Genomic DNA, 21,751 nt, shown 5'->3' on the forward strand with positions numbered 1-21,751 from the left:
ATTTTCAAGAACCAGGTGAGGAGAAATAAAGGTAAAGGGGGAAAACATCTGACTCAAGGGCCAGGATCTCACACTGTTTAGACAGATTGCAAAAAAGGTATATAATACACTATAGGTCACATGAGAGCAGGGAATATACCTAATGCTAAACATCTTGTCCTCCATTTGTGACCACAACTTAGCCACTCGAATCAGATGATGGATGGGTGAGAGAGAGAGAAGTTGTGGACGTACTAGTCACTGGTGTGAAGAGTTGTATTTTCTACTGAGCCCTTCAAATGATTTTGACTATCTTAATTTGGTTTCTATTTAATAAAGGGAACCCCAAATAACCAGGGCTAGTTTTGTGATTATTGCCTTAGTCTGGGCTTATTCTCAGGCAAAATTTATCATATGCAATTTTTATCTCCATAGGAACCATATTATGTACGTTGCATTAAACCAAATGACAAAAAGTCCCCCCAGCTGTTTGATGAAGAACGATGCCGCCATCAGGTGGAATATCTCGGGCTACTGGAAAATGTGAGGGTGCGGCGGGCAGGATTTGCTTATCGTCAGACCTATGAGAAGTTTCTTCACAGGTGAGCGGGAATCTTCCAAGTACCTTGTGAACAAGATAATCTCCCTAACATTCATATTTCAGGTGACGTAAGCAATGAATAAATCCTAGAACCTGTGAAAGATGTCCCTCATCTGTTGGCATGAATGAGCCCTGGAAAATGGTGCATCCTTTCTTGGAGAAAGGAGATGTGGTCTTTAAATTGCAGTTTTGCAGGGGACCAAGAATATTTTCAACTGTTTAATTTAAAGAATATTTAAAATATAAAATATCATCATTACATGAAGATTTTTGAACTAAATAAAACAAACTTTAGATAAAATAAAGTTTGGGGTTTTTTTAGGACACATCTCCAAATTATCAGTTTTCCTGGTTAGAATTATATTTTAGGGGCAGCTAGGTGGCGCAGTGGATAGAGCGCCGGCCCTGGAGTCAGGAGTACCTGAGTTCAAATCCGGCCTCAGACACTTAACACTTACTAGCTGTGTGACCCTGGGCAAGTCACTTAACCCCAATTGCCTCACTTAAAAAAAAAAAAGAATTCTATTTTAACCTTTAAAAAGTGGTTTTGGTTTGTCTTTCTTCTTAAGAATTTAGAGCAAGTGGGGGCAGCTAGGTGGCACAGTGTATAAAGCACCGGCCCTGGATTCAGGAGTACCTGAGTTCAAATCCAGCCTCAGACACTTAACACTTACTAGCTGTGTGACCCTGGGCAAGTCACTTAACCCTCATTGACCTAAAAAAAAATAATAATTTAGAGCAAGAGTAATCTACTTGCATTCTCTTGAAAACACAACAAATTATAACAATAATACTTCTATCCAATTCTTCATACACAGTGCATAAATGTTTATTTGTTCTAACTCCAACTTATAGAAAATGAATGGAGATTAAACCGTACCATGAGTTGATTCAAGGAATGGATGGGAGCATTGCCTTGGCCAAAGTAGAGATGAGAAATAAGTGATTAAAATGTCATGATGTGAGGCTTCACCTCTGAGGGGGCAGATGGGAAAAGTGAGAGACAGAAATAAAGAGCAAGGCCAATGATGATGAATTACAAACTACATAAATGTACTCTATCAACCTTTTCTATTGCTTTGGCCTCCCTTTGCCCTCTAACTTTAGATTTGCTATTATGTTAAGAGGAAAATGAATTCGAATTCATTTGCAGGTAGAGAAGTGATTTCAAAAATGGAACCCCATCAGTAACCATGAAATTGGAAAGATCAAAAAGTACCGCATATATCATTATCATCATTTAAATAAGCATTTTGATTCAGTATTTTACTCCATAACCTATCCCACCTAAACATTTTTCTTTCTTTCTTTCTCTTCCTTCCTTCTTTCTCTTCCTTCCTTCCTTCCTTCCTTCCTTCCTTCCTTCCTTCCTTCCTTCCTTCCTTCCTTCCTTCCTTCCTTCCTTCCTTCCTTCTTTCCTTCCTTTCTTTCGCAATCAGGGCTAAGTAATGCCCAGGGTCATATGGCTAGTAAGTGTCTGAGGCCAAATTTGAACTCAGATCCTTCTGATTTCAGGGTCAGTGCTCTATCCACTGGACCACTCACTGCCCCTAAAACCATCTATTTTAGGTAGAAATATGCTTCTGGAAAAAATCCAGGCTGCTATGTTGGATGGGTCAAGTTTCCACTTTAAATTGAATGTCACTGTAAAGTAACAAAACTAATTCCTGAAGCCACATGTGAAATCAGTCACATTATTGATTCATTATGTCCTTCAGTATTTTTCGATTTGCAATCCCAATCCATTCAGATTCATCTACTTTAATTGAAAATGGAGGTGGAATGGAAGCCAGAAGTCTATTAGACCAGCAGACAGTGGTGCTAAGAGAAGTTGTTTTCTCTTTGCTCAACCTTACAGTGATTTCTTGTTTCAGATCGTGCAGGCTTTTTACTAAAGATTATCGGTTTAAACCCAGGTTTCTACTTGTCACTTTCCTTTATCTTCATGTCTTTTATAGAGAGAGACAGAGATTTTTAAGATACCAGTGACCTTGAAAGCTTCAGAGGTCTTTCAGGGAGGAAAAAATGCTGTCAAATGGCAGATTTATTCTGAATTCAGCTTTATAATTAGCAGGACCATGCAGGATGTGATTTGCTAAGGTACCAGGGTCATGCTCTTTGCCTTAGGGAAGGAGAGAAGAGTGACTTTGCATTGATTTGTTAGATAAATGGAAAACCTTAAAGAGTAATATGACAGTAACATTGCATGCAGTTTTTACATTATATCTGAAAAAAATTTCCAACTTACTTGGGCTGTTATTGTCCATGGTTGTTACTCAAATATTGACTTTTATTTCTGTTTTATACACTACTTCTTACTCAGGTTGGTTGTTGGTTTGCTTGTTTCTTAATTTCCGGTCGCCCTTACCCTGTGTTAATGTGCCATTGTTTGCTTTGTTCATCTCTTTATATTATGAGTCTTAACATTTGGCTCCTATGTCTAACTCTGTCATCTAGTCCTCTCTCTATCCTGATGGATTTTTTTCTTGCATAATACCATTATCATAGGGTTTTTAAAAATTCTTATCCTTGTGAATGAAATTATTTTAGTAGAGATTTTGTTTTTATTATTGTATTTTTATAATAGGATTGCTTTTGCTCACTGTTATAAGGTATGTGCCCTCAGATATTAAATCCAACATTAACTGTAATATTTGCAGAAATGGGAACTTTCACCATAACCAAATTTAAAAGTAATAAAGCCATTGGCATACCACTTATTATTAAGCCAAGGGAACAGAATGAGTTCAGCTTCTATTTTTACGTAGCTGTAGATTTCAGAAAGTCATTTTAACTACTCTGTATATCAAATTCTCTTTTGGCTAAAGGGTTGGTCCCTGTGGGATTGCAGGAACATGTGTAGTCTGAAAACGTGCTTATGTTTCACTGTACTTGAGCCCCTTGAAGGAAAGGTGCAATATAAATTCATGCTGCTAGGATCCTATTTTGCTGATGTGCTCATGCATGCCAGACCTGTGCATCTTTCCAGCAAGAACAGTCTCCATTCTCTGCCTCTCCTTCATTACCCACTTACACTCCAGCCACTTGTAATCTGTCTTCCATTTCCCATCATCACTAAAGAAATTGCTCTATCCCAGAATGGTTATGAGCTCTCCTTCTCACCTGATCCCACTCTCACCTCAATCACCTGCTATCACCTTATCATTTTATATCTTTCTTCCCTTTTATAAATAAACTTTTAGAAAAAAGCTGTCTATACTCATTGCTCCCACTTCCTCTACTATTATTCACTTCCAACCCCTTGGAATTGGACTTTTGACCTCATTCCTTACTCACCTGAAGTTATTCCTTACTTGAAACCATTTTCTACACATATATTCTTGATCTGGGGTCCATGAATATTTTTTAAAATATTTAAATGTGGGGGGCAGTTAGGTGGTGCACTGGATAAAGCACCAGCCCTGGATTCAGGAGAACCAGAGTTCAAATTCTCCCTCAGACTTGACACTTAGTAACTATGTGACCCTGGTCAAATCACTTAACCCTCATTGCCCTGCCCCCCCCAAAAAATTAAATATTAAGATATAATCACTTCCCACAATTCTCTGTTTTCTTTTATGCATTTACAAACACCATTCTGAGAAGGAAGCCACTGGCTTCATGGAACTGCCATTAGCAAAAAGGAGTTAAGAACCCTTACTGTATACCCTCTCTTGGGGGTTCAATTGTCATCTCTATGCAAATGATTCCCTCATCTGCATATCTAGCCCTAGTCTCTCCTGGGCTACAATCCTATATCACCATCTGTATCCATCTCAAATTGAATGTTCCATAGACATCTCAGTTTTAGCATGGCCAAAACAGACCTCGTGATCTTTCCCTCTCACAGTGGATATGACACTGGACCTGGAGTTAGGAAGACCTGAATGGTCTTCCAGCTCCAGGCACTTAGTAGCTGTGTAACCATGGCAAATCACTTCACCTCTGTTGGCCTCAGTTTTAGTCATCTGTACAATAGCACTGATAATAGCACCTGAGTGAGAAAGGAGTGCTGTGAGGATCCATCATCTTTGACTCCTCACTATCGCTCACCACCCTTCCCCACCCACCCACCCACCCCCATCCATTCTGTTGCCAAGGCCAATTTCATCTTTGAAACATCTCTAGGGCAGCTAGGCGGTGCAGTGGATAAAGCACCAGCCCTGGATTCAGGAGTAACTGAGTTCAAATCCAGCCTCAGACACTTGACACTTAACTAGCTGTGTGACCTGGGCAAGTCACTTAACCCTCATTGCCCTGCAAAAAAAACCCCAAAACAAAACAAAACAAAAAAACAGAGAGGTAGAAACCATGATTTTATAGGATCATTGAAGCCAAGTGAAGAAAGTCCTCTAATGTTGTGGCTATCAGTGTCAAATGTTACCGGGAAGTCAAAGATGGGGGGGGGGGAGGTTGTATTTTTTTTATCTTAAAGAAATTTCAGCAGAAGTCAACAGAAGTGTATTGGTTTAACAAATAAGTGAGGAAATGAGGAAGAAATGGAGCTTGAGAGGGGATTGTGTTTTGGGGAAAGTTGTCCATTTTTTAGAATGGGGAGACATGTTAACAGGTAGACAAGGAAGACATTGAAGACATCATCAGCTTTAAACCCTTTTACCTCTTTTTATTTGCAGTAAAATGGGTTTAGTAATTTATAATAAATTAGGGTTTTTTCCTTTCTTTAAAAAAATTGAGTTAGACATTTTTATTATCTCTTCATATAGCTTTATTCTTTTCCTGAAGAATCAAACCTGACTTTTTATATCATGGACTTTAAAATGAGCAGAGTTAAAAGTGCTTACTCTTTGTTTCATCACAAAACAATTTTGATAATTAAGTTGTGGTGAAATTGCAGACATTAAATCATTTTTATTTTAAAACCCATAGTCCCCTTGTTTACTATTTGATCCACCTATTCACTAATTTTCAAATACAGCACATATTTTCAAAGAAATCATAGGTTTATTTTCTTAAGTGATGTGAGGTTATTCATTTCTTCTTTCCAGATCGTGTTGGGTTTTTTAATTCATCAGGAGAAAAATTCAGATTCGGCATATTTTATAGACCATTGAAATGCTTAAGCATTGAGCTAGGGAGCCTTAAAAACAATTCTGGCTAATACATTACCTGCAGCTGCCTTTAGTAAAGATGCCAGAGAATAAACAAAACAATTGGATGGCTCCCCAGAAGAACATAATGGGGAAATTTGCAGAATAACATCTTTCAACTATCAATTTAAGCAGTTTCACATGAATTTTGTCTGATCTTCACAACAACCCTGTGAGGTCAGCAAAGTATTTGCCCTGGTTTATAGAAGGAAGTTTGGGCCTCAAAGAGGCATCAACTGATAAATGACAAAGTCAGAGTTGGAATCCAGGGCTTCTGCCCCCTGTCTAGTGTTCTCTCTGCTTGGCTTGTTTGTTTGTTGGTTGGTTGGTTGGTTTCACCCTTTCTTTCTGCAAAGTGGTTCAGACTAGATCTCCTAAGCTTCATTTAACCCTGTTTGCCTTAGCTTGCTCATCTATAAGATGAGGATCAAATGAGATCATTGTAAAGTGCCTAGCACAGGACCCATCACATAGTAAGTGCTGCATAAGTGCTGGTGCTGGTGGTGGTGATTGGACGACATAAAATAAGGAAAATAAAGATCCAAGCAGGCAAGAAAATTTGAAGAGGGAAAGTTTGGCTCAGTGGGGGAAAGGGAGAAAATTGAGGATAACTGTCTGAGCTGGCCTTTAAGGAAAAGGGATTTCAACAGTCGGAGATGGAGAAGGAATAAATTCAAAGCTTGGAAGGGATGGTTTATGTAAACATGAGGAGGAAGAAGAAGGCAGAATGAAACTGGGAAAGCACATGAAATGAAGTTTGGCTAGAATGTAGAATACCTGGAGAGGAGCAGTATGGGTGGGAGCAGTATGGGTGGGGAGGCTCGAATGTTAGATTAAAGGTAAATCTCAGAAGGTCTTAAGTGTTAACATAAGGAGTTTGCATTTTATCCTGTCAGCAATAGGAGACCACTAAAATCCTTAGAGTAGGAGAGAGACAGGGGGAGAGCTTTGCATTAGGGACATTAATTTGGCAGCTGTGTGAAGGATGGATTCAGGAGGGTGAAGACTAGTTGCAGGTGGGCTGATTAAGAAGCCCTTCCAATCATCCACTTGAGAGGTAATGAGGGTCTGAGCTAAGGTAGGGATTGTGTTAATGAAAAGGAGGTGAATATGAGAGACACTATACAGGTAAATGAACAGGACTTGGAAACTAATCAGATGAGGGGAAGGCAAGGAGAAGTGTGGAAAAAATGGAAGAATCGGTGATAACTCCAAACTTTGAAACCTGAAGATGAGGCAAAATTGGAAGAAAGGGCAGTTTTTAGGAGTGAAAGATATGATTAATTTTAGACATTTTGAGTTTGGGGTACTGATGTGTTATCAATATAGAAATGTTTAACAGCTACTGGATATGCTAGACTGGAATTTAGAAAAGAAAGTGGAGAAAATATCTAGTTCTATTATTGATTTCTTATATTAATATCTGGGAATTTTTTAGCACAGACATGATTATCATAATCATAGGAATAGATGAGATTGCCAACATCAAGAACAGAGTAGGAGTCCATGAACCAAGAGATCTTTGGGTCACATTTGTACTTCATGGATGGGAGGAATTAGGTGACCATTTAAGGAGATAGATGGAGGCAGTATTCAGAAAGAAAAGAGAAGCCAGACAGATCTACATCACATAAATCAGGAAAGAATGAGTATTACGTTTATCCCTTCCCCATGACAGTTTCACATTGACGTAAGAAATTAAATGGGAATTTTGTGGAAGTTTTGTCGAAGTTGCAGATGACACACTAAGACCAGTAGATGACACAGAAAAGGTTTAGACACTCAGAAATGCATTTACATATGTATATATAAACATATATATACACACACATACATGTATATAAACACACATACATGTAGTATTGTATAGTATCAGTCTTTTTTTTTTTTTTTTGCGGGGCAATGGGGGTTAAGTGACTTGCCCAGGGTCACACAGCTAGTAAGTGTCAAGTGTCTGAGGCCAGATTTGAACTCAGGTACTGGTGCTTTATCCACTGCGCCACCTAGCCACCCCTGTATCAATGTCTTTTATCGTTTAATACCATAACAATTCAGACTTCTTCTCCGGCAGGAAGGGAGGGCCAAAACATTTTCCCCTGATTTTCCAGATTGCAGTAACGCCCCTTCCTTAACCCCTGCAATGTGGAAGGGAGGGATAACTGTATTGTGGGGTTATCATTCTATCACCCTGCTCTGACCAGACCACATTCGCAATGTAGCATTTCTTCCTGAGCACTGCATCTTAAGAAGAGCGTTTGACTCTTTGGAATGGGTACAGAGCACAATGACCAGAATCTTGACAGTTTTAGAAAATTTGACATAGGTACAAGGGTTGAAAGAACGAGCAATGCTTAAATTAGAGAAGAAAGAACTTTAGTGAGGCATGATACGTATCTATATATTTGAAGGCTTATCCTAAGAACATAGGATTTGTCTTATATCCTGCTTGGACTCAGAAAGTAAAGCTAGGAGTAATGGATGGAAAAATTAAGATTTTGACTCAATGTAAGAAGATTAAAAAAAAAAAACATTAGAATTGTCCCTAAGTGGAATAGGCTTTCTCATTAGGTAGTGAGTTCTTTATCTGTGGAAGATTTGGTGTGAAGACTGAATGACGGGAGCATTCACACTTCAGATGGGAATTGGACTATTTGACCTTTGAAGCATCTTCCAATTTGTAAAATTGTATGACTCAATAAACCCTAGTTGCTAGGTTATTCATGGGAGTAAGAGCTAAAAGAGACATTGGGTATCATCTGATCCACAGATGAGGTACCTTGCTGAAGTCACACAAGTAGAAAAGGAGAATTAGGACGCAGGCTCCCTTGACTTCAAGTCCAGCCCTCTTACCAAGACCTCTGCCTTTTCTTTCTTTGGGCTTTTAGATAGTAGAGCTGTCTCCCTGTTTAAATTCCATCTAAACTCCTATATATAGGAGCATATCTTCCCAGCATATATGCCTTGTGCTTCTTTTAGACTTCTCCAGATGTTATCAAATCCCTGGTTTGTATTCTAGCAATCACTGGAATGAGATACATTAAACTGTTTCATAGCTTCATATGTGGTAGCCTCCTGAGGACACAGAGATGTTATTTTCCTGCAAAGCTTCCACTATAGACTAATTATTCAATTAGTAAGCTATAGAAGGCTATAGATCCTCTGATAAATGTTAGGCTTAATAAATTCCTCTTGCCTCTAAAATGAAACACAGACTGCTCTCTTTGGCTTGTGAAGCCTTTCACAACTTGGTTGAAACCTGTCTTTCCAGCCTTGTTCTCCAATCATTCCCTCTCCCACTCTTCAGTCTAGCCAAACTGGCCTACTCTCTGTTGCTCCCACATGCAACATCATCCCTCATGTCTATTCCTCTTCCTATGCTCCACTCTTGGAACGATCTCCTTATTCAGAAGGAGAGAGCAGGAGTGTTGCCACAGAAACTTTGTCAGAAACCTTGTCTAGCTTTTTCTTCCACCTATTTCGAGCCCCTATTTAAGTCCAGTCTTACTACCCACTTCTCTACCTTCAATTAGAAATTATAAGGTATGATGTAACCAAGAATAGAGTGGATATTTCCCCCAGTAGGGAATGGGAAATAAATGGCTTTTCAGTGTTAAGTAGATGGGTAAGGGGGACGGTCACTAGAGACTTCTACCCCCATTAAAGTGAACTTTGGAAAAAGTTTGAAAACTATTGCTTAAAACAAGCTCTCCCTGGTCTGCCTGGTTTTCTTCCTAGCCAACTACTCATTTTATAGTATTCGCTTCAGTGGCACAACCTACATTGGGGTCAATTTCTTTTTTGTTTTGTTTTGTTTTGTTTTTTGCGGGGCATTGGGGGTTAAGTGACTTGCCCAGGGTCACACAGCTAGTAAGTGTCAAGTGTCTGAGGCAGGATTTGAACTCAGGTACTCCTGAATCCAGGACCAGTGCTCTATCCACTGCACCACCTAGCTGGCCCCCTGGGGTCAATTTCAATAAAGTACAAAAAAAAAAAAAAAGACCCTTTCTTAAAAAGGTTTATAGACCTCCTTCAATCATATTAGATGATAAGTCAGTCCATGCTAATTTTCACAATGGATTTTGAAACAAACACCACTTTTAAACTCTTCCAGATTTATCAGCAAGGCATAAAAATGAGTTTTATAGGATCAAGAAATTCTCCAGTAACCGAAATGCTTGTTGTTTGCCTAGGTACAAGATGATCTCTGAGTTTACCTGGCCTAACCATGACCTCCCTTCGGACAAGCAAGCTGTGAAAAAACTGATTGAAGGCTGTGGTTTCCAGGATGATGTGGCTTATGGAAAAACTAAAATTTTTATCCGAACTCCCAGGACACTTTTCACCTTAGAAGAACTCCATGCCCAGATGCTTGTAAGGATTGTCCTCTTTCTACAAAAGGTAATTGTGCCTTCTCTATCTAGACCGAATTCTGCTTTTCATATCCGTAGTAATGTGTTGGGGTTCTCGTTCTAAATTATTGATTGTTTGGATGAAATTTGAGATACCACAGAGTGACCCCACCCTGTGTGTGTTTCATTTTTCTCAACTGCAAAAGGAAGAAGCTGCACTAAATGATCTCCGTGATCTCTTCCACTTTGAAATTCTCTGATGCTCTCGTCTTCTCTTATCAAATAATAAGCATTTATTTAGCACTGTCTGTGGACCTGATACAACATTAGGTGCTGGAGATACAAAGACAAACGTGAACCAATCCCTGTCCTCAGTTGAGGGGGAGGGGAGGGCTTGGCTCAGGAAAGGCTTCATGCAGGGGCCTGCAGTTAAGCTGACTTTTGAAGTAAATAAGGAATTCTTTTTTTTTCTTTTTTTTTCTTTTTAGTGAGGTAATTGGGGTTAAGTGACTTGCCCAGGGTCACACAGCTAGTAAGTGTTAAGTGTCTGAGGCTGGATTTGAACTCAGGTACTCCTGACTTCAGGGCCAGTGCTCTATCCACTGCGCCACCTAGCTGCCCCTGTAAATAAGGAATTCTTAAAGGCAGAAGTGAGGAGGGGATGCATTCTGAAGGAATGGTAAGAAATTCTCAAATCATAAAGCAAAATTAATTTCCCTTTAATTAAAAAAAGTATAACGAATGGATGAAGTGCTATTTAGGCTATGACATGCAAACACGCCTTCCCTCTCTCTTCTTTCCCTTCTTTCTATGTGTCACTCTCTCTCCTTCCCTTCACTCATGCCCTTCTGCAATCACACTGACAGACCTGGGGAGTTTCCCAGGGAGAAGGGACAGCTACAACACCTTCTCATCATGTTAGGAATAACCCTGGTATAGGAGGGAGTCACTGTTACCTTTCATCACAGATACTTACAGAGAAAACCAATTGTATTAAACATAGTTAATATTAAAAAATTTTTTCGCAGACCCAAAGGTAATATAGCCTCACTCTCTAAAGTGAGCCACGGATTCCTCTGTTTGGCATTTAGCATCCCCTAAAACCTGTCCCCAACCCACCTCTGCAGCTTTGTTGAGCATCACACTTGTCACACATTCTCACCTTCCTTACTACAGATAATCCCCCAACTCCATGGCTTTGTACTGGCTGTCTCCCATGCCTGGAATCTACTGCATCCTCACTGCCACCTCTTAAGAATCCCTTAATTCCCTTAAAGGCTTAGCTCAAGCACTGGCTTCTCCACAAGCCCTTTCCTGATCCCTGCACTTGCTAGCACTTTCTCCCAAAGTCAGCTTGTATCCATTTAGCATCTTCATTTTCTATTTACTTACATAAAATAATAATAGCTAACATTCATATAGCATTTACTATGTGCCAGGTACCGTGCTAAGTGCCTTACAAGGATTATTTCATCTGATCCTCTGAACAACCTTCAGAAGTAGATGCTAATCATGTTCCCATTTTACACTGGCAGAAACTGAGGCAAACAGAGATTACGTCAGTTGCCTAGAGTATACAGCTAATAAATGACTAAGGCTACATTTGAACTCAAGGCTTCCTGACTCCAGACCTGGCTGTCTCCAAATGAACTATAATCTCCCTGAAGTCAGGCACTATTTTCACATTTATCTTTCTATCTCCAGCACAGTGCCTGGCACATAGTAGGTACCTAATGAATGTTTGTTGATTGCTTTTTTATATTTGTATCTCTAGCATTTAACCTAGAGCCTGGCACAGTGTATTCACTTATTAATACTTTTGGCTTATTAGTTGCTTGATAAAGCAACCACATCCTTAAGAACTACCATTGAATTATTAAATTGAACTTCATTAAGTCATACTGTAAGTTTTGATGTTTGCTATCTTTGTGATCTATCCCCTGAATTTTTTGTTCTTTTCAAATGGGAGGTAAAGCCAGTCTGTTATTTTGAATATTTGTGATAGCAGCTCTTGTCCCTCAAAGATTTATGTGGTCGTATTGAAGAATATTTTCCCATAAATCTCCCCATCCACTTGTCTGTGAGTAGCCCTTATTTTTATGAATCACACAGAAGAAGAAAGTGGGAAGGGAACACTTCCCCACACACACACACACCCCTGCTAACTCACTGGCCCAGTAAAGTTAAAAGTATTTTACGGCTGGAAGATCAAAGATGGCAGGCAGTATAAGGCACTGGCTCTCTCTAGCAAGGGACCCTCCCTGGCTCTCCTTTGTGCTACAAAATTAGTCTTTATATATAGTTCCTAAGAAAAGATTCTTTCTCCTATTTTTTTAAGACCGCCATAATTAAATAAACAGGCTTTGACTGCTTCTGGTAGGCTGTGAGCTGTTTTTAAGTAGGAGTCCACGTGACAGAGTGGATAAAGGGCCGGCCTTGGAGGCGAGAAGACCAGAATTCAAATCCTGACTGTGATGTGTACTAGCTATATGACCATGGGTAAATGACTTGAGGTCTCCATGCCCAAGGCAACCATGTAAGACTATGCTCTCTGCTAGTGGAAGGAATCTCCATACCAGGAAATCTCTATGCCAAATGAATCACAGGTCTAGACTGTGCTGCCCCCCCCAAAAAATAAAGGAAGGGAGAAGGGAAGGAAAGAAGTGTGGGAGGGTGAGGGGGGAAGGGAAAGAAGGAGGAAAGAAGAAGGAAGGAGGGAGGAAAAGAAGTGAGAGAAGAAGGGAAGGGGAGGGAAGGGGAGGGGAGGGGAGGGGAGGGGGAAGGAAGGTCAGTCCAGGGTAATGCAGGGCAGAATAATTGGGGGAGTGCCCAAGGTCTAGCCTAAATGGCCTGTCCCAGGGAGATGCCCAGGCTTCTTTCTTGAGCAGCTGTTTGTGTGAGGACTCTGTTGCTTAATTTCTTTGTCAGAGTTATTTGGATACAATAAGGGATAATGAAACTGAGGTCTAAGATCACACCCTCCTGTTTGTCTCTCAGTTCCCCTCATTGGCCCCCTGCCCATCTTTGAAAGTGTAAAGTGGATCGCGGACTTAGCAGAAAAGATGATGGGAGACCCTAGAGTTCTTTCTCTCCCAACTTAGTTTAAAAAACAAAAGGCAGAGAGTGTCTTTGCAGCCTCAATTAGCCAATGGCAACTTGTTAGAAGTGAGGGGTGCAGAGTCAAGGGAATTGCAGCTGCGTGCTCTGCTGAGCCTCTGTAACTGTGCTCATTTTGCTCTAATTGGGGTAATTTAGCTTTTCTTCCTGGTTCATACAATTGACTTTTTCTTCGAGGCTTACAGCAAAGCTCAGGCTAATTTGGGAGCCATTTGCGTTACAAAGTAACTGGCTTTATTATTGGTATATGGGGCATGACTTGGTTCTTCCTGCAGTGTCAGGATTATGTACCTAAGTGAGAAGTTCCTAAGCAAGTAGGATTCATTATTATCAAATGCAAGAAATAACTGTTTCCTGTTTGCCTTGATCCTATTAGCTTACTCAAAATGCCTTTTGCTTTTCATGGTGTCATCTGTTTGCTTTTTAAAGAGTCAGGTAATTCGACCCAAAATCTCTCACTTAGATATTAGGAGAAAGTACTTAGTTGGGAATTTGCCTAATCATTTACCATCCTAAATATTTTCTTGGGAGTTTTCAACTGTATTTCCATTCAAAACAAAACAAAACATCACTTAGTTGTGCTGAACAAATCTTTGTGTCATCATCTTAGATGAGAGGAATCAATGCAGTCGCTGTGATTATAAAGTTCTTGCCCTCCAACTTTCTAGGCCCACATTGATTGAGTCAACCACTAGCACTCTTGGTTTGTTCTCTTGGGTTTGTTATTGTGACTATTTAGAGATACAGGAGATGGGACATGAAGGATGCTTAGAAGGAGCTCTCTGGTGGTAGGAATTATGACTGGACACTGAGGGATCTCAAGAGCAATAAACCACCCTTGACAATTTGGTAGCAAAAGGAGCAGGTGTTCTGCCGATATTTATATAGTGTGGAATTAATTGCTGTGAGAAGTGAGTATGTCTGGCAAGTCCTTGATTGTTGTTTTATCTTCTCTTTATTCTATCCTATCTTTGGGTATTTTTAGGCCTTCTGTCATTGGCCAAGTATTGTTTTTTTTTTCCTAACCTTACTCTTTCTTTTCCTCCCTCCCCTTCCCCTCCTCTCTTTTCTCCCCCTCCTTTTCCCTCCCCCTTCCTTTCCTTCCCTTTTCCTCTCCATTCACTTCCTCCCTTTCCTTCCCCTTCCTACCCTCTCCCTTTCCTCCCTTCCCCTCTCTTTCCATTCACTCTGTTCCCTCCCCTTCCTTTCCCTTCCCACACTTACTGAATGCATTCTTTATTCAAAGTACTGTATAAGGAAGATATCATAAGTACTACCCAAATAATTAAAAAAAAACAAGACAGTTTTTCCCCCTCTTAGAACTTTTAGTCTCATTGGGAAGATTTCCTCAGAGAAATCAAATGCCCTGTATATAGTACATGCTCAAATTGGGTATTGAACTGAATAATTCTTTTCTTCTACTGCTTTCTTAGCTTCATTATTTATTTATTTTGAGAAGAGAACAGAATACCTTTCTGATGAGTTGGCCATCATGAAATTTGTGACTTGCTTACTTAGTATTGAAAGAAAACTGATCCTTAAAAGAAAACACTCTTATTAATACCTTCTTTGTACCTACCATAAGTGCATCAGAATATATATATATATATATATATATATATATATATATTTTGTATTAGAGTTGTTTGTATCATATATCCCTTCTGGGCTGCTGTTCATCCTTTGTTCTCCAAGAGAACCAATGACATCATGAACATGATTTGATTTCTTGACTTGGGCCTGAGTCAGATTCGAGTGAGACAGGCACAAAATCATCAGCCTAGTTCTCCACTGGAGTCATCAGATTCCAGTAGCAAGGCAAAGGTCAAGACAGCTGGCTCAGGATGCGGTGGGTCACCTTGGCCTTTTTAAATTAAGGTCTTCTGCAAAAAAAAAAAAAAAAAAACACATACACACACACAAAAAAAGGGGGAAGCTAGGTGGCGCAGTGGATAGAGCACCAGCCCTGGAGTCAGGAGTACCTGAGTTCAAATCCGGCCTCCGACACTTAACACTAGCTGTGTGACCCTGGGCAAGTCACTTAACCCCAATTGCCTAACAAAAAAAAAAAAGAAAGAAAGAAAGAAAAGGGTAAGTAACCCTGAAGAAGCTTTTACCCAGTTGCCTATACAGCAAGATAGTCTCTGGATATTGCAACCTTTAGCTGAAGGACTATGCATAATGAGCCGTAGTTGGGACCCTTAGCCACCCTTGTACCCAGATCATTTCTCTTCCTGGCTGTTCTTTTGACAGACTTTATCACTACAACTCAGCCACCTTCTAACCCTGGAACATCCCTCCACTATGCTGTGACCTCTTTTCCTATTGAGGAGCTCCTTTGACCCAGGGGCGGGGTCCATCCAGCCATTCATCATTCCCCTCATGGCTTTACTTCTGACTCTCTAGACTTTGCCACCTGCCTCTCCACCTACTTTTCAGCTCCTTTTTTATGTGTTGTCTTCCCTCATTAGAATATAATCTCCTTGACAGCAGAGACTGTCTTTCTTTTTCCTTATATTTTTGTCCCCATTGTTTAGCAGAGTACCTTGCACATAGTATTTGATAAATGCTTGGAGCCTGCCTGCCAGTCCCTGCCTGTAGCTTAACCTGGACGTAGGACAAGTTTATGGGAGATGTTGTACCCACAGTTGTTAAGCTTGCTACAAAATTGCAGACCACAATTTCCCATCTCATCCAGATTTCAGATCAAACAATAATTTGTTGTTGCTGTTCTTGTTCAGTTGTTTTTTCAGTCATGTCCAACTCTTTGTGATTCCATTTGGGGTTTTCTTGGCAAAAACACTGGAGTGGTTTGCCATTTCTTTCTCCAGCCAATTTTACAGATGAGTAAACAGAGGCAAACAGGGTGAAGTGAATTGCCCAGGGTCACTCAACTAGTGTCTGAAGCCAGATTTGCACTATGGCGCCACCTAGTGACTGGATGTGTACCAACTCAATACCTCTTGCCCAGCCACCATGTTCTGAGCTTTCTGGCACTATTGATGAGGCCCTCACAACTTAGCTTCTGGTTCTGTCTTAAGCCTGCTGTGTCACCTGTAGTGACTGTAAGCTGAATGGCTGACTCTAAAATCAAACATGAATCCTTAACATCTAATGGGCCATCTTTCTTCTGTGGTGACTGTGAAAATGTGGATATGTTCAAATAGCAAATACCATAACTGTCATCTTACAATTCTTCCCTTGTATGAGACTCCTGGGGCCTGGCGGCCCCATTCTTCCTTACCCATCTTCCTAATTAAAGGAGGATTTCGCTTAATTGCTCAGCCTCAACAGTTTGAGGGCAATTTTCAAAGTTGTGATGGGGGAGAGAAGAGAGGAATAGAAGGGAGAATAGAAAAACAAAAGGGGGTTATGTAGAGGAGTGATCACAGACTATTCTACTTCTGAATATTGAACAGGGGTCTCTCTCTCTCTCTATCTCTCTCTTTTTGGTGAGGCAATGGGGGTTAAGTGACTTGCCCAGGGTCACACAGCACAGCTAGTAAGCGTCAAGTGTCTGAGGCCAGATTTGAACTCAGGTCCTGCTGAATACAGGGCCAGTGCTCTATCCACTGCACCACCTAGCTGCCCTGGGGTCTTTCTTTTTTTAACCTAAGAATATAATTATTGGTGATTGTCAAAAAGAAAGTTGATTGCTATGACAGCTATGGGAAGGAAGACTTCAAAACTCTTTTGAGTAACTCGGCAGAATCTGAGTAGAATGGCACCACAGAAGCCATTTAATCTAACCCCTATATCAGTGGTTCTCAAACTTTCTGGTTTCAGGATCTCTTTACCATCTTAAAAATTACTGAGTACCCTTTTACACATTTTTTTTTCAGGGCAATGAGGGTTAAGTGACTTGCCCAGGGTCACACAGCTAGTTAAGTGTGAAGTGTCTGAGGCTGGATTTGAACTCAGGTCCTGCTGAATCCAGGGCTGGTGCTTTATCCACTGCACCACCTAGCTGCCCCCATATTTTTTTTCTTTTTTTTGGTGAGGCAATTGGGGTTAAGTGACTTGCCCAGGGTCACACAGCTAGTAAGTGTTAAGTGTCTGAGGCCGGATTTGAACTCAGGTCCTCCTGAATCCAGGGCCAGTGCTCTATCCACTTCGCCACCTAGCTGCCCCTCTGCCCCCACATTTTAAAAAACTGTTAAGGATCCCAAAGAGCTTCTGTTTATGTAAGTTATATCTATCTATATTTAATACATTAGAAATTAAGATAGAAAATATTAAATAATTTATTTAGTTAAAGATAATGATGAACTCATTATGTGTTAAATAAATCATGTATTTTATGGAAAATAACTATCCAAGACAAAAACATTTAGTGAAAAGAATGGGGTTGTTTGACATATTTTTCTAGATCTCTGAAATGTCTGGCTTAATGTAGATCCTCATCTACTTCTGCATTCCATCTATTGTAATCCGTTGCTTTGGTTGAAGTATATGGGGTAAAAAGTCAGCCTCACACAGATAGTAATTGGGAAAGGGAGGAATATATTAATTTTTGTTGTTGTTTATCCTTCCTTCCTGAAGAAGCCCTTGACATCAGGGTGCTGTTATGACTTGCACTGAATTGGATTTAAGTGAGGGAGGGTTATGCAAAATCACCAACCTCACTCTCTCCTCCAGAGTCTTGCCACTGAGTCCAGTGGCAAGATATATATATATATATATATATATATATATATATATATATATATATATATATATATATATATATATATATATCAGGACAACTGGAGATGGCTCCAGATATTTTAAGGCAATTGGAGTTAAGTGTCTTGCCCAAGGTAACACAGCTAGTAAGTGTCTGAAGTGAGATTTGAACTCAAGTCTTCTCAACTTCAGGATTAGTGCTTTATCCTCTGTGCTACCTAACTGCCCCAGAGTGTTCTAACAGCCAAATAATGCCTTAGTATTGTTATAAAAAATAGTTTTGGCCTCACAGCCCCACTAAAAGAGTAATGATGACCCTCCCAAGGGTCTGTGGACCACACTTTGAGAACCGCTGCTCTGAACAATAATCTCGTCCACCTGGCATCATTCAGGCTTTATTTTTCTTGGTTCAATTTTATTTTATTTTCAGTTCCAAATTCTATTCCTCTTTCCTCCTCTTCCTCCTCCCCCACCCATTAAGAAGAGGGGAAATATAAAATCCATTACAAATATGTATATCATGCAAAACAATTTCTGCATAAGCCCCATCCAAAAAAGAAAGAAAGAGAGGAATATATGCTTTAATTGGCACTCTGAATTCATCAGTTCTCTCTCTGGAGGTAGACAGTATGTTTTATCATGAGGCCTTGGGAATCATGGTTGATCATTGTGTCGATCAGAGTTAATAAGTCTTTCAAAGTTGATTCTCATTACAGTATTGATGATAATTTATAAATTATTGTCTTGTTTCTTCTCATCTCATTTTTCATCAGTTCATACAAGTCTTCCCAGGTGTTTCTGAAATCATCTCCTTCACCATTTCTTACAGTACAATAGTATTCCATCATATTTGTTAGATAATTTTTTCATTCATTCTTTAATTGATGGGCATTCCTGATTTCAATTCTTTGCTACTACAAAAGAAAGCTATTATGATTCTTTTTGTACATAAGAGTCCTTTTCTTCTTTATTCGAACTCTTTGGGGGTACCAACCTAGTAGCAATATTGCTGGGTCAAAGGGTATGTATGCACAATTTAACAACTTTTTAGGGATAGTTCCAGCTGCTTTCCAGAATGGCTGAACCAGTTCACAGCTCCTCCAAAAATGCATTAGTGTATGTTTTCCCCTCTAGCTTTTGTCATTTTTCTTTTTTGTTATCTTAATCCATCTGATGGGTGTGAGGTGGTACCTTAGAATTGTTTAAATTTGAATTCTTCTAATTATTAGTGATTTAGATCATTTTTTCATATAGCTATTAATATCTTTGATTTCTTCCTTTGAAAACTGCTTATTCATATCCTTTGACCATTTATCCATTGGAGAATGGGTCTTATTCTTACAAAATTGACTTGGTTCCCTATATGTCTTAGAAATGGGACCCTTATCAGAGAAATTTCCTGCAAAGATTCCCCCCCCCCCCCCGGCTTCCTGCTTATCTTCTAATTTTTGCTGCATTGGTTTTGTTTGTGCAAAAACTTTTTAATTTTATATAATCAGAATTATACATTTTGGTTACTGTGAACTTCTATAAATCTAACAGGTAATTTCTTCCATGCTCCCCCAATTCACCTGTTATCTCACCATGTCTATATTATGTACCCATTTTGAGCTTATCTTAGTATATGGAATGAGATGTTACCTATACCTAGCTTCTGCCAGACTACTTTCTAGTTTTCCCAACAGCTTTCATCAAATAATGAGTTCTTTCCCCAGTAGTTGAGATCTTTGGGTTTATCCATCACTAGGTTACTATGCTCATTTCCAGTCTTTACTTAAAGACCTCCAGAGAGGGGAAATTCCACTACATCCTAAGGGAACCATTTTACTTTTGAATCATTCTTCTCAACATATTTTTATTTAATTAGTGTGCCTAGAACTATGTTAAATTCTTCCGTTACCCACATATAGACATTTTTGATGCTTCAAAGGAAACAATGCTACTCCATTTTGAAAGTGTGACTTGGGAAGGGTTCAAAAGCTGCCCAGGCCCCAGGGGTACCCCATTTTTGAAAGCTTATCTGTCTTATGATTTTATATTGTGGGTAGAAGGCATGAGATCTCTAATTGATGTGAAGCAGCAGCTTAAAGCACAGTTCCCCTTTGTTAAGCACTAAAGGAGAGAACTCTAAATCTTCCTGCTTTAGCCATCCTTTCTAAATTGTAAATAGATATGTTGCTAATGTTATCCCTAGGTGCTCAACCATGGAGATATTTAAGCAGAAAAAGGTGATTTTTAAAAATTGCTAAAAAGAAAAGAGAAAATAATCCTGCAATGAATACAGAACAATTCAGTTTCACAGTGGAAATTTTTATTTTCTCAATTTTGACGTGATTCTTTAAACAGATGAAATCTTGGTGGGTATTCCTTTCAATAGTTTGTGATTTCATTGGTTGAAAATGCTGATCACTGTTCCTTTAAGCCTTAATAGGCAGTTTTCAGTAGGGGATGAAAAAAATCATGAACAGGTAGTCAGTAAGGCTCTTAAAATTTAGCTATCTCAGCCCTCAGATGGCAGGTACACAGTCTCTAACTTGGGCCATACTTAACTCTTTCCAACTTGGACAGAACCTACTATAGCATACATTCTGGTATCTTTGTGTTTGAGAAGCTGCCATAGAAGTCTATAGAGTTGGATTTTAGTAGAGGGTCATTTAGAAAGCAAGTGCTTTCCTTTATAATGTTTGTCATAATTACAAGCACGACAAACTTCAGCTTCTGTGGATATATTGTAACAGGGAGGATTAAAAGCAAAGGAAGAAAGTGTGAGAACTAGGTGGAGGAAAGGATGAAAATGGAAGTGGGAAGCACATTCCTCCAACTATAGATTACTAGTACTGAACACAATCCTTCTCTTTCATCACCTTCTAACCTATAATGAGGTGGAAGAGGGAGTAAAGAAAGGCTATGAAAAGGAAAATATATAATTAGCCATCGTAACCATGAATATGAATAGGGAAAACTCACCTATAAAATGAAAAAGAAAAGCAAAACAGATTAGAAAGTAGGATCCAACAACAAGTTGTTTAACATTTGGGGCACTTAGGTGGCACAGTGGATAGTACACTGACCCTGAAGTTGGGAGGACCTGAGTTCAAATCTCACCTCAGACACTTACTAGCTGTGTGACCCTGGACAAGTCACTTAACCCCAACTGACTTAAAAACTTCTGGGGCCATCTCCGGTCATCCTGATATATATCTTGCTACTGGACCTAGATGGCCCTGGAGGAGAGAGTATGGAGAAAGTGAGGTTGGTGACTTTGCATAACCCTCCCTCACCTAAATCCAATTCAGTGCAAGTTATGACATCACCCCAATGTCACGGTCCTCTTCAGGAACAAAGGACAAACAATAACAATGTTTAACATTTATTAAGCCCTGGTCTATGCAAGGTATTATGCCACATACTAAAAAGTATTAAAACATGACAGTTTCCCTATTCTTGAGAGGCCTACAGTCTAGTGGGAATAGGGGATTTGTGGGCATTACCTAAACAAAGAAAAAATGAAAGGTAGGGTATGTTGGAAACTAAGGGAAAGTCTTGTCAGTTTACCCTTAAAAATTTTTATGAGAGAGGACACAATGACTTGGAGGCAGATGAAATTTTTCATGGAGGAATTTGTACCTGAGCTGAGCCTTGTAGAAAAACATGGATTTTGAAAGGTAAAGATGAGGAGAAAATGTATTCTGGACATGGAGAACCCTCAGGACTGAGATGGGAGAAGGTGTGCTGAATTAGGGAAATATCTTATAAGTTTGGTTTGACTGGAACAAGAATATATCTGAAAACCATTCTTTTTAAGTAAAGTGGAGAATTTTATTTGCTCAGCTAAGGAATTAACAATTTATCCTGTAGACATATAGGGAATCTGCTTGTGTGGGGTTTTTTTAATTAATAAAGTATTTTATTTTTTTTTTCCTGTTACATGT

General features: G+C 39.5%; 1 protein-coding gene across 1 annotated transcript in view; it reads left to right on the forward strand.

The window, feature by feature from the left end:
• Positions 1-21,751, forward strand: part of MYO1D (myosin ID) — a 412,141-nt gene that overhangs the window by 180,673 nt on the left and 209,717 nt on the right. Inside the window, exons 15-16 of the mRNA XM_043964054.1 lie at positions 415-581; positions 9,879-10,086. Coding sequence (XP_043819989.1) covers positions 415-581; positions 9,879-10,086 — 375 coding nt within the window. The remainder of the gene's footprint in view (positions 1-414; positions 582-9,878; positions 10,087-21,751) is intronic.

The sequence above is a fragment of the Dromiciops gliroides genome, chromosome 4, assembly GCF_019393635.1.
Source record: "Dromiciops gliroides isolate mDroGli1 chromosome 4, mDroGli1.pri, whole genome shotgun sequence".
Classification (NCBI taxonomy): domain Eukaryota; kingdom Metazoa; phylum Chordata; class Mammalia; order Microbiotheria; family Microbiotheriidae; genus Dromiciops; species Dromiciops gliroides.